The sequence below is a fragment of the Phaseolus vulgaris genome, chromosome 10 (assembly GCF_051622355.1).
Source record: "Phaseolus vulgaris cultivar YP4 chromosome 10, ASM5162235v1, whole genome shotgun sequence".
NCBI lineage: Eukaryota > Viridiplantae > Streptophyta > Magnoliopsida > Fabales > Fabaceae > Phaseolus > Phaseolus vulgaris.
The window spans coordinates 45,687,790-45,700,067 of record NC_143507.1 but is presented as its reverse complement, the minus strand read 5'-3'; the positions used below and the strand labels follow the sequence as shown (position 1 = coordinate 45,700,067).

Genomic DNA, 12,278 nt, shown 5'->3' with positions numbered 1-12,278 from the left:
ATTTAAAAAAATAAAATCTCATTCTGAAAAAGCCATTTTGCAATACAAAAAGTTCGTTTCAAAATAATAATTTAAAAATATATTCTAAAAAAGGGGTCCAAAGGACATTTTCGTTGTTTCATATGAAAGAGTAGATTGATATGATGCAGGAAGTATTGCCATCAATTCTTGCAAATATTCACTCATGAAATAAAGTCATGGGCCCACAAGCATGCAAATTTCCTCGCAAAAGTGGTGCCCACACATGTACGGGAGTTTCTTCCTACACCCCGACTAGTCTATCATCTCATGTTTTCTCTCTGCAAATCATTTTTCTAATGTTTTCTGCAAGTGTGTTGCCAGCTGAAGTACGATGCAATTAGCTAAAATACAGTGCAAGATACAATCTCAAGACGTTGTAGAATCATCATAGAAAAATTAATAACTTAAATAGTGTAATCCATTACCGAGTACAGACAAAATAAAAAGGCTTAAAAAGTTGTTCCCAAGTTATATAAATTGGCCTGCTTTTCTTCTATATTGTACTTCTACAGGAGTTTTTGTGCAGATTGACAGCACTTGAGGCTGTAGCATTCAATACAATCTTTGCAATATGAGAAATTCTAGGATATCCTCAGAAATTTAAGGGTTCTCTTCTATATTGAAAAACTCTTCCTTAATGTGTCCAAACTCATTTAAATATTGGTCCAAAAAACATACGTACCAAAACCCTTACAGCTCTAAAGATATCCTGCTCACCCCTCTTGTAGTATTTAGTAGTCTGATCTGCACATCAGGAACAAAAATGTTTCCTTGTGATATCACTCGTACGCACGAAACAATTAATTTGTATAGTCAGTACATATAACAAATTAATCAATAAGTTTTGCTCGGGGGAAAATAAATTAAAAGACACATTTCTGGTTGCAGGGATTACATTAAGTATATAATGAAAGATACACAGCCTAGCATGAACCAAATTTCATAACATGAGAAGGAAACGAAACCTAACCTGGGGGTTACTAGTGGCGAATTTGACATTAATTAGTTCTCAATAGCGTTTACATAATCATTTTTTTTTTGTGGAAACAATGACCTAAAATGTTCCATACGATTAACATATGAAGTTTCCCAAGAACGGGATTCAGCACTGCAGTATCTCGACCATTGCAAAGCAGTGGGAGGTAATGCAGACTCAGCCTTCAAAGCAACCTGTATGTTAGTCAAAATAAAACTAAGTCAGCAACTTAAATTAAATAAAAGATTTAATTTCAAACAAAATTAATCACATCATACCTGTACAAAGTGACAATCATGCACCAACCCAATGGCAATAAGGCGGTGCCTTGACTGAGATAATGGTGGTCGTCCTCTAAGAGGGAAAAATGTCATGGACTCCTTCAAGGATAAAGAGACTAGAACCACGTTATATCTTGAGGCAATTACATAACCCATATCTGGTATGGTCATCCACTTTTTAATAGATGTCTCCTTGTCAACATACAAAGATTGCCTCAGTTCAGCCACTCGATCATTGCTACCAAAGAGTTTGGCGTAAATATCTTGCCACTGTTGAAGCTCTCTAATCAAATCCTGACGAACTAAAGCCCATGATTCCTCACCCATACCAAGTTGAGCTGCAACAGCACGATAACCACAATTTGAATCTGCTTTCACATCGATAATTTCTTCAATAAACGGATGGATCTGAATCGGAAATTGGTCCATCATTGGCAGAACTCTTCTTCTTTTAGACTCATGGACTAGTTGTTGAGATGAAGGGCAAGATGAAGGGCATGATGAAGGGCAAGATGAAGTGCCACTATGGGTAGGATGCATTGCATCAACATGCTCCCGATGTGAAAGATCACAAAGAATTGATCTATCTCTTTTTGACCCTGGAGCACCCTTTATTCTTACCACTTTAGGAGTTGGACACTTTGAAGTTGTATCAGGAAATGCTAGTTCATGCAATTTAGCCTTTAGAATAATTTTCCCAGCACAATCAAGTTCCTGAAATCTCTGGAGCAAAGCATCCAACTCAGGTTGCAGTGATAACTCAAACTCCTTGTCATCCATTCCTCGATCAAAGTTTAACTTCTTCCAATGAACATGAATTGCCTCCAAGGGAATAGGATGGCGCATAGTACTGTACCTAGAAAGTTCACATGCACAAGGAAGACCATGTGTAGTTCTAACTATGCAACAACATTTAGAACTATCAGTACCAACAGTCTTAACTCGATCATACTCGTCAGTTATATGACTCAATGCACTCCTCGATACAAATCCTTGCAGTTTGATGTATACTGGAGTATTATGCATATGATCCACTACATTTATGCTTTTCTCAAATGAAGACTTAATCTCTGTATGTTGCAAAGTAATCATGTCATTCATAGCATCCCAATAACTACACATATCATTCTTGCTATCTTGAAGCAAATTCTTTAACTTACAATTTGTTGCCTCAACCCTGTCAAGTAAAACATTATAATAATATTTAAAATAATAAGTATATTAATAATTATTATAATAGTCTTGACAAAACAACTGTACTAATAATTAAATTAATAATTAGTATACTTTTAATATATTTTTCAAGATGAATTATTAAAATATAAGTTTAGACATACCTATTGGTTGTTGTGTAACCCAAATGCATCACCTGATTTGTCCATGAAGTGACAAACTTTTCCTTGTGTGGGATCAGCCACATATTTTTCACATATTCACCAAAACTAGGAAAACCTGAGCAAACTTTTTCAAATAATGCCAAACGCTGCATATATTCACTCTCATTAGAAGAATTCACAACAACATCCCATGCATCCATCACCAAGTCTTGTTTCTCCTTTGGACGGACTATCGACATGCATTTGGCCTTCACGTTCTTGTTGATATGAAACCGACATAACAAATTAGAAGAGCTCGGAAAGACAACTTGCACTGCATTCATCAAAGAAATGTCTCTGTCAGTCACAATCACCTGAGGTGTGTCTTCATCTTTAACAATCAATCCTCTTAACTTCTGTAGTACCCAAGTGAAGTTGTCAGCTCGCTCAGACTCCACAAAAGCAAATGCCACAGAGAATGTTAAGTCTGTTGAAGTAACTCCAACAATCTCAAGCAATGGCAATGGATACCTAGTGGTTGTATAAATACTATCAATTATCAAGACAGTATTGAAAGCACCCAGAAGTTTAATGGCATCTGGATGTGTCCAGAATATATCTCTGATAACATTGGAATCATCCACCTTTCTATGCCAATACACATACCGCTTACGTTCCAATAATTTCAGTAGGTATTGCATTTCTAAACCTTTTTGAGAGGATCGATAAGCATGTCGAGCATTGTAAATCTGCTTGATAGTAGTGACATTATCCATGTTCAAATCATGTTTCATTTATTCCTAGACCAATAAAATACTTTGCACTTACTAAGGGGAATTATTGAGTGATCAGAAAACAAAAAAATAACCAGCTTTTCCTTTTAGGTGGGGTTGGCTATGACATGGATCAACTAATTGTATTCAGCACTAACAAAAAAATGAAATGCAAATACTTAAAAATTGCATTCACCTTTTTGGTAGTATTTCAATTTATTATCCTTGGAGTCTGGTTATAAAACTTGTTGAAAAGATTTAATGGGAATTTTATGCATCAAAAGCTGTTGATTGAAATATTGCTAGAATTTGGTGAAAAATAGCTTACACAAAAAGACAGAGGCCATTTGTTCTTAACTGCTTACTTAACAGTAATTCCTCGTCCACCTACAATAAAAAATTTGATGAGACTCAATTATAAACACCAAGAATTAAATAGAAATTGCTAATGGTTTAATTAATTGAAATCCCAAACTACAAGGCAACAACAGATACAAGTCTTCCCTTGGGAATTCAGAAACAACACGAAAGGAAACTAACATTTAGAGAACTCCTCAGTCACATCTTAGAATTCAAAACAAAGCTGTATGCCTTTTTCCCAACTTCCTTTGTATATAACTCATAACAGTACCTCTATTTCCTTCCATCTATGGCCAATGAAAGGAACTATTCCTATCTGAAATGGAATTGTATTACTGTAAATAAAATTCGAAGAAATTACAAAAAAATAAGGGCCAAGCTCCTCTTTTTCTCCCTCCCTGTATACAAAATTATCTTTTATTTCCCCTTTCTATAAGTAACTCCCCCCTTTCCCCAATAGTGATTCCTGGAAGGTTGTGCTAGTCTCAGGCACATGGGCCTTGGACCTCCTAGAGTAGACCAAAAGAGGTTTCTCACTTGTAGGTTGTGCAAGAACTATAGGTAATGAGTTACCATCAAGACCGCCCTCGCTAGTTTCGGCCTTGTCCTCGAGGCAGAAGGAAGGGAACTTCTCTTTGATAGTCTCTGCTGCCTCCCAAGTTGCCTTCTCCACTGGTTGAGCTTTCCAATGGATGAGCCACTCAGAAATTGTCTTTCCATTTCGCTGCTCTTCTCTAGTTGCCAGTATTGCTTCAGGAGCAACTGGTTCTTTTTCATCTACCTGCATGTCAGAAGCACTTGAATTCGACTCTCAAAGAAAGCAACAAATAAAATAAACTATTCCTATCTGAAATTGAATTGTATTATTGTTTATTAACAAGGAAGGGATTACAAGAAAATAAGAGCCAAGACCCCAAGCCACACACGCCTCTTGGATCCAATCCAATCCAATCACAATAATCTCAAATCATATCCACCCCCCATTTATTCCCTCTTACCCTATATATCAGATTGCATCTCCTTTCATTCTCCTATAACTAACTCCTCACTTCTCCCTAATAGTGATTCCTGTAAGTTTGTGCTGGTGTTTAGGAACTTGGGCCTCCTAGTGTAAGCCTTCAAATGTTTTTAAGCTGTTCAAGAACCATAGGAAATGGGTTCCCATAACTAACACCCTTTTGAACTAAAATTATTAAACCATCAACAATAAGATCATTATTAAACATCAAAAAGGAAATACAAATTATCAACTAAATATTTTGGACAGACTTAAGGAATATTACTTTTAATGGAGTAATAATGTGCAGATGAACATACCCTTGTGGTGAGACCATGATTTGACATAACTTCATGCATCTTGCGCATAAGCATTTCTTCTTCAACCTGAAAATCAAACTCCAAAAATTCCATAATTCATGTCGATGTAGATGACCACAAGAACATGGTTTCAATGAAAGATCAAATGAAGTTAATTATGTCCTGAAATATTAACACCCTTCTCCCCAGGCTGAAAAAGATGGTGAACATGACAGCCACCATGCTATCTAATAAGGGGTGGGGGATTCAACTTGAAAGTAGGCAAAAACCATAAAAAAAGTGTATCATAAACATACAATTTAGAAGATAAATCAGATAAAGAGCTGATAACATCGACGAACAAAGGGATTAGGGGGGAAATGACATGAGATTAAAACAAGATATCAAGTGAACTGGATCTGTAAGTTAAATTGTTCTTTATTTGGAGCAAAAGACTGATATCAAATGAGCTAGAATCACGCGTTAATTAATACACAACTACAACCAGAAACTAGTACCAGATTCCCAATTGAAAGCACTTTACATCACACATGGAATTGCTTTGCTACTACCAAAAACCCTCTATTCTTTTAATCAGACAAACAAACAACATCCTTCCACTATCAATTCCAAACAAATTGGGATCAAGTCTCAAAAGAAAAATAAACATCAAAAAGTAATTTTTACTTATTTTTTGCTAAACCGGTAGCATAGCAGAAGAAAAAAAGTGGAGAAACAAAAATACAAGTCAAGTGATGCAAAACTGCAAACCCTAAAAACCAAATTGAAAACTGGGAAAATCAAAACAGTGGAAACATAAAAACCTGAAGTTTTCTTAATTCATGGAACATCGATCTATATGCTTCCATAAGAACCTCATTCCTCCTATCCATGTGCCTGTTAACGCAGAATCATGAAATTAAGAGCAATTCAAGTCAATCAAAATAGTGAACAAAACAAGTGTTGGTTGAAGAAAATGTACTTCACTAACTCCCCGGTGTGTCTTGGGTCAAAATTTCGGAATTCCATAACGATAACGGAAATTGACACTCCAATTTGAAAAGGGGTTCTTCGGAATGCTGAGAAATTCGTATAAACCTTAGAAAAAAGACGCAATTGGGAAAAGCGAATAACTTCAATATAAAAGAATCAACTTTCGTTATTGTCTGGGTTTTCAGGATTTCCTAATGTCGTGATAGCTTAGCAATATCATTTAGCAAAAAGCCCAAGCCTTGAAAAGTCTCGGGTTATAATTTAGAATACAGTGGAGCAAGTAATCATTTATATAAAATAAGTAAAAAGTTTACAAGTATTAAATGCTGCAATAGAGAAGAGAAAGAGAGAACAGCTCAGACAGACTAATATTAAAGAAGCATGTGACAAGAACTTAAAGGCATCCGTTCATCAATATATTGCTCGATTTTGGTATCAAGCAGGCTTGTCATTCAATCTTGTAAGATTGAAGAGCTTTCAAGATATGATTGATGCTATAGGTGCTTATGGACCTAATTTGCCAGCTCCTAGCTATCATGACATTAGAGTTCCACTCCTCAACAAGGAAAGTGAGTACACCGAAAAGTTGTTGAAAGATCATAAATTGCAATGGAGCAGGCATGGTTGTTCTATCATGTCAGATGCATGGACTGATCGAAAGCAACGGTGTTTGATTAACGGTGTTTGATTAAAAAGATAAACATCTTGAAAAAAATATAGCAAAATTGTCCTAGAAATTTATATTTGAAAGTATTCTCATAAAAAAGAACGTGCAGATTTAGGGTCTATCTAGAAAGTAGCCCACCCCATGCAGCTCATTATAAAAAACTGCAAATTTAGCATGTATACAAAACCATAAAAAGGGGAAGAGTAAGAGAATTTGATTCCCAACTACATTAAAAAGAACAAGCAGATGACAATTAGCCAAACAAATTAATTTGTCTCAAAATAGAACGTGAGATAAAAATTATGTAGAAAGCAATGTCTGTTATATGACAATGATAACAATCATTATACTTGATATTTATATTAACAGTAAGAAAGAAGTTGTTTCTTACAGCTATAATGTTCATTTTATTTCTCTTGCTTTTTCATTTCAAGACTTGTCACAAAGCTTAGGTACTTCTAATTAAGTAGAAATCTCCTCCTACCGCAATGCACACAAACGGATAACAATTTTTTTGCTATTCTAAAATACAAAGCATGCTTCTTTCCTATTGTTGAAATTAAGACATTTTTGCAATTAGGGAGGAAATTGAGAATAGAGACTTCTCATATTATTATTTTAAGAATTATGACGTGTTAATGTGATTATATGCCTACAAATGTAGAATAATCCTTGTTTTTACAAACCATAATCCTAACTAAAAGGAAACAAATTGTGAGATATGGAAACCAATCCTAAAGAATAATTGAAATATGCTAAGATATGATTAAAAGATAATATTAGGATATTTTCATACATTATAATATTAACGTTCAAAACTACATATTTGAAGTGGTGTGCAAAATATCATTTCAGAATGCTGTCACTGTAACTAGTTGTCTTTAAAAATATTAACTTTTCCTATTTGAAATTCTGGAGGTTTCCTTGATTATTCTCAAGCTTTATTGTTGTCTCCATGAACACTTATGACATAGAACTTGAACTTGAACTTGGAACACTTCATGAAATGTGTCACATTATTGTTCATATTTTCTTTCCTGACTTTTCTCTGAAATGTGAAATTGTTATGAAGTGCAGCTTGCTGCTGTAAAGCTCTTCCTAATCACTTATACTTTGTGGTCCAATGGCCTTCATATTACACTTTTACTTAACATTTCCTAGGCAGTCTTGGCAGGCGATGCATTGCTGTAAGTTTTAACATTTAAATTTGCACTAAAATTTGCTTTTATTCCTTTTATATGTTTTTATAAATGAGTCTCATTGCGTGATCCATCCCTGCAGGGGAATGGCAGTACCTGATGCAACACCACCAAATGATGTAAAGCTGGTAATAGAAGACCATCCGTACTCTGCAGATGGGCTTATGGTCTAGTCTGCAATTGAGAACTGGGTCCGCACCTATGTGAAGCACTACTACGGCCATCCAAGCCAGATTTGCAATGACAGGGAGCTACAAGCATGGTACTCTGAGTCAATCAATGTGAGGCATGCTGATCTTAGGATTGAAAGGTGGTAGCAGAAATCAGAGGGATAGAAAAGGAGATTGAGCAAAGGAACTCTGATCCAACACTCAGAACCCCGCAACTCATGGGTACAAGGTAACCAACTTGAAAAGTACAAAGCATTTTTAATTTTAAATGCAGAGGTTGTCATTGGCTTGGAAAATCTCCACTGTCTAGGTAAGCAACAGATTCAGCAACTTCGAATCAAATGCAGACTTGATGTCAACCCCAAGAGAGGTGGTAGAAAATGACCAAATTAAGAACATCAAGGAGGAGATGGAGAGGAAGATTTACTTCAAGAGCAAAGTTAGTGTACTAAGCAACATCAAATCAGTTTCAGAAAAGGATGCTCCTTTTACATCAGATTCTGCAGGAAAATCAAGTCATGCACCAAAGTATGTGAACCCTGGTGGGAAAAGGTAATGTCAGAAATTACTACTGTCTCTAGATTTGGTGATTTAAGCATTAAAATGAGGGTCTTCAAGGATTCTTCTTCTGTTCAAAACAACCTTAAAGAGGAAAGAATGAGGCAGATTTGGTTTCCAATAGCTAAAAGAACAGCTCAATGGTTTGTGAATAGAGAAAGAAGGTCTCAGCTATCTCTGGATAAACAACTACCATGAGATCTATAACCCAATCTGACCTTCCTGAGGTACAAATTTTGGTTTCAGTCCTTGTTCAACAACTTCGTATAGATTTTAGATTTTTTTGTTGAATTGAATGTAAACAGTTAGGCAAAGAGGGTACAGGTTCCTAGTTTCGTTTCAATCAAACTCTCTTTTTTTAATTCTCATGATCTGCATAAAATCTTTGTTAATCTTTCTACGACAGAAAATTTAAGGAGCCCTCATTACCACAGTAAGAGAAACCCTTGTAAACATAAAATTGTATCTTCTTTTTCGTCCCATAATCAATTTTCTAATGATTTTCAACAAGAATAATAGAAGACAGCTTCATGTCATTGTGCTAAATAATGCTGTCAGCCCTCTTAATTTAAATATGTTCATATTAGACATATTTTATATCTCTTCCATTCTCTTTTGCTTAACACAAACATTGCACATTATTAATAATCCTATGTCGTGGTAGCTTAGCAATATCATTTAGCAAAAAGCCCAAGCCTAGAAAAGTCTAGGGTTATAATTTAGAATATAGTGGAGCAAGTAATCATTTATATAAAATAAGTAAAAAGTTTACAAGTATTAGATTTTGTTGTGAAGAATGATGAAGTGAGAATAATAAGAGAACAGAGAAGGGACATTCTGGTTGCAGCCTTAACCAAAAAGAGCCAAACACAGCAAGGTGATTGTGCACCAAAAGCGGGATATAGCTATGACTACCTTTGTTGGTGTTCTTGTGGTATTGTAGGAAGGGTCACATAGTAAAGTGAATGCACACTGAATGGAGAAAAGGAAACAAAGCATTTGCTTCCTAAAAGACACTGAAACAGTATAATTATTTTCCGACACATCAAGTGAATTCCATCCTTTGCACTCTCAATTTCCAACCCACCTATTCTATTATTCACTCCACACTTCTCTACTTATTCCCCCATCCCTACACCATTCCTTCAATCACCACAATCAAAATCAAAACAGAATAGATCAAGTATGACATTATAAGATCAAAAAAATGATAGATCAAGTATTATAAAGCACTGTTTTGTTGTAATTACTGTTAGTCTCTTGGTTGTATATCTATCCTTGTTTGTTCATGACATTTATTACCATGAGGTATTTATTTATGTTAGAGAGTGAGTGAAAAGAAACACAACGCACCCTATGAAGAACTAAGCATGTATTAACGTAGAGTAGTGTATTCAGATGTATTAACCAACATCAGAATCAACATATTTTGTATCAAATCAACGACAGAATCACTCAAAACAAAATTATCAGCAGTTTAATACGAAAATCAAACCGAAATTAATCATAAAAAACGAAACAGCAACTAATCCAAGGGTTCAAATGTAAGAGTCACTAATATCCACATCGATTAAAAATCAAATAAAAACGAAGTGAAAATGAAAAAAGAAAATTCAATAAAATCAAACCAAAAACAAAAAAACCCTACCTAATTGTAAGAACAACTTGAAGCCTGTGATACTGAAGAACAGATTCAAGTACCTGCGTTTGAGCATAGTCACCAACAATATTGCGAGTCGCAAGCACGAGATAGAGGGTACGAGAGAACGAGAAAGACTTACCTAGATTTGAGCGAGGAACGAGTCAGTGAAACGAACCAATTGAACGAGACTGAGCGTGAACGAGACTGAGCGAGAACGAGACTGAGAACGAGCGAGACTGAGAAAGAGGAACGAAACTGAGAGTGCAGTAGACGAAGGAGAGGGTGTGAAGAAGAAGAAGAAGAAGAAGAAGGAGACTTACCTGGATTTGAGCGAGGAACGAGATAGTGAGACGAACCACTTGAACGAGACTGAGAGTGAGACCGAGACTGAGAACAAGCACCACTGAGAAAGAGGAACGAGACTGACAGTGAAGAAGAAGGAGACTGAGTGGAGCAGAGGAAGGAGACGGTCTGAAGAAGAAGAACAAGGAAAAAAAAGTTTTATCAACCATCCAAAATTTATCAAAATTTTAGAAAATTTTAAAAATTTATCTTTTCTAAAAAGTATAAAAAAAAACTTTTAAAATCGAGAATTTTTTTAAAAAAAAATTAATATACAAAATTAAATAAATAATTACTAATAATTTCTTGCAAACTATTATTGATCGTAGAAATTTTAAATATTTCAAGAAAAAAATTCTAAAAGAATTAATAAAATGTACGTATTTCTAATAGTTTTAATTTAATAATATAATAATTAATTTTTTTTAAAATTAATCAATAAACTTTAATGGAAAATTAATTCTAAAAATAAAAACCAATTTTATTTAATTGAAAAATTATCTTTTAGTAACATTTTAGAAAAATGATACTATATGTCATTAAATTCCCTATACAACATCATTTACACTTTTATTTCCCCATCTAGCACCCTTTTATTTTTATTTTTTTATCTAACACCTTTTTGTTTTTATTTTCCTATCTAACACTCTTATATTTTTTATTTCCCTATCTAACACCATTTCAAAAATAAATTAAAAAATAATAAATTAAAAAAATTGATAATTTTAATTTTTAATGTTTAAAATAGTTAGAAATATAATTAATGAATAAAGAAATGATTTTTTACAAAAAAAAAAGTAATAAATTTAAAATATTTAGTTTAAAAATTATTTTTTTAAGAATGAAAAAAATAAAAAAATTAAACTCTACAACAACATAAAAGTTGAATCTATAAACATAAATTAGTATTTACTTTTATTATTATTGATGATTTAATCATGTTAATTTCAAGTACAAAATTCAGGACATAATTATAAAAAAACCAAGTTGAATAAGGACTGATATGGACATAGAGAACAATATGATCGAACAAAAAAATGTTCATATTGTCAAACACCAGGATACACATAAAGAACATGTCCCAACATTGTTGGATTGTACACTTCTTGTCATTAATTATGTTTCATTTCGCACAAACTATTTAATGTACCATTGAAGAAAATATTAACTAAATGATCATCTTTCATTTATTTTCCTTTTTATGATCAACATATATTTATTTTCCTAGGTGAATACTCATCTGTTTGACGTGAAATTTGTCGTGTTTTGTCCTAAATTAAGTCCAGATTATAACGTGTCAATTAAGGAAAAAATTATTTCGAGACAATTTTTCTGAAATTTTGTGAAAAACCAATGCTATCTCTAGCAATATTTGTGAAATTTCGCCATACTTTCTGCAATTTTATTATGTGTTAACAAATTGCATTGAAAAATTCACACAAGTACTTTCATGTGTTGTTTGCACCGTGCTAAGGAGGCACGTCCATAAACAAATCACAAAAAGGAGATATAGGGAAGAAAAGTCAGGACATTTTGTTTTTGGAAAACCGGTTTTTTCACTCTCGGTCTAGGTCTTACTACGCCTTATTCCTTGAGTCTTTTGGTCTGAAAATTTTACCAGATATTAGTTCTTGTGTGTATTGAGTTTGGGCTTAGATTTGAGCCCCAGATTCGTCCCACAAGA

General features: G+C 34.0%; 1 protein-coding gene across 5 annotated transcripts; it reads right to left on the bottom strand.

The window, feature by feature from the left end:
• Positions 1–380: 380 nt before the first annotated feature.
• Positions 381–10,738, bottom strand: LOC137818142 (uncharacterized). 5 transcript variants are annotated; one of them, XM_068621385.2, is made up of 12 exons: positions 10,573–10,738; positions 10,392–10,488; positions 10,259–10,311; positions 6,006–6,102; positions 5,848–5,920; positions 5,045–5,110; positions 4,301–4,508; positions 3,696–3,754; positions 2,616–3,125; positions 1,276–2,455; positions 992–1,191; positions 381–765 (listed from the first exon to the last, which is right to left on the bottom strand). In XM_068621385.2, exons 7-11 carry the CDS (start codon positions 4,502–4,504, stop codon positions 1,024–1,026), a joined length of 2,121 nt encoding a protein of 706 aa, XP_068477486.2. In that variant the 5' UTR covers positions 4,505–4,508; positions 5,045–5,110; positions 5,848–5,920; positions 6,006–6,102; positions 10,259–10,311; positions 10,392–10,488; positions 10,573–10,738; the 3' UTR covers positions 381–765; positions 992–1,023. The 5 variants fall into 5 exon arrangements, with proteins under 5 accessions (XP_068477486.2, XP_090152833.1, XP_068477491.2 ...); XM_090296707.1 differs by lacking the exons at positions 5,848–5,920; positions 6,006–6,102; positions 10,573–10,738; XM_068621390.2 differs by lacking the exons at positions 5,045–5,110; positions 5,848–5,920; positions 6,006–6,102; ... (1 more) ...; positions 10,392–10,488; positions 10,573–10,738 and having other exon boundaries at positions 2,616–2,928; positions 4,301–4,440.
• Between the last annotated feature and the right edge of the window lie 1,540 nt (positions 10,739–12,278).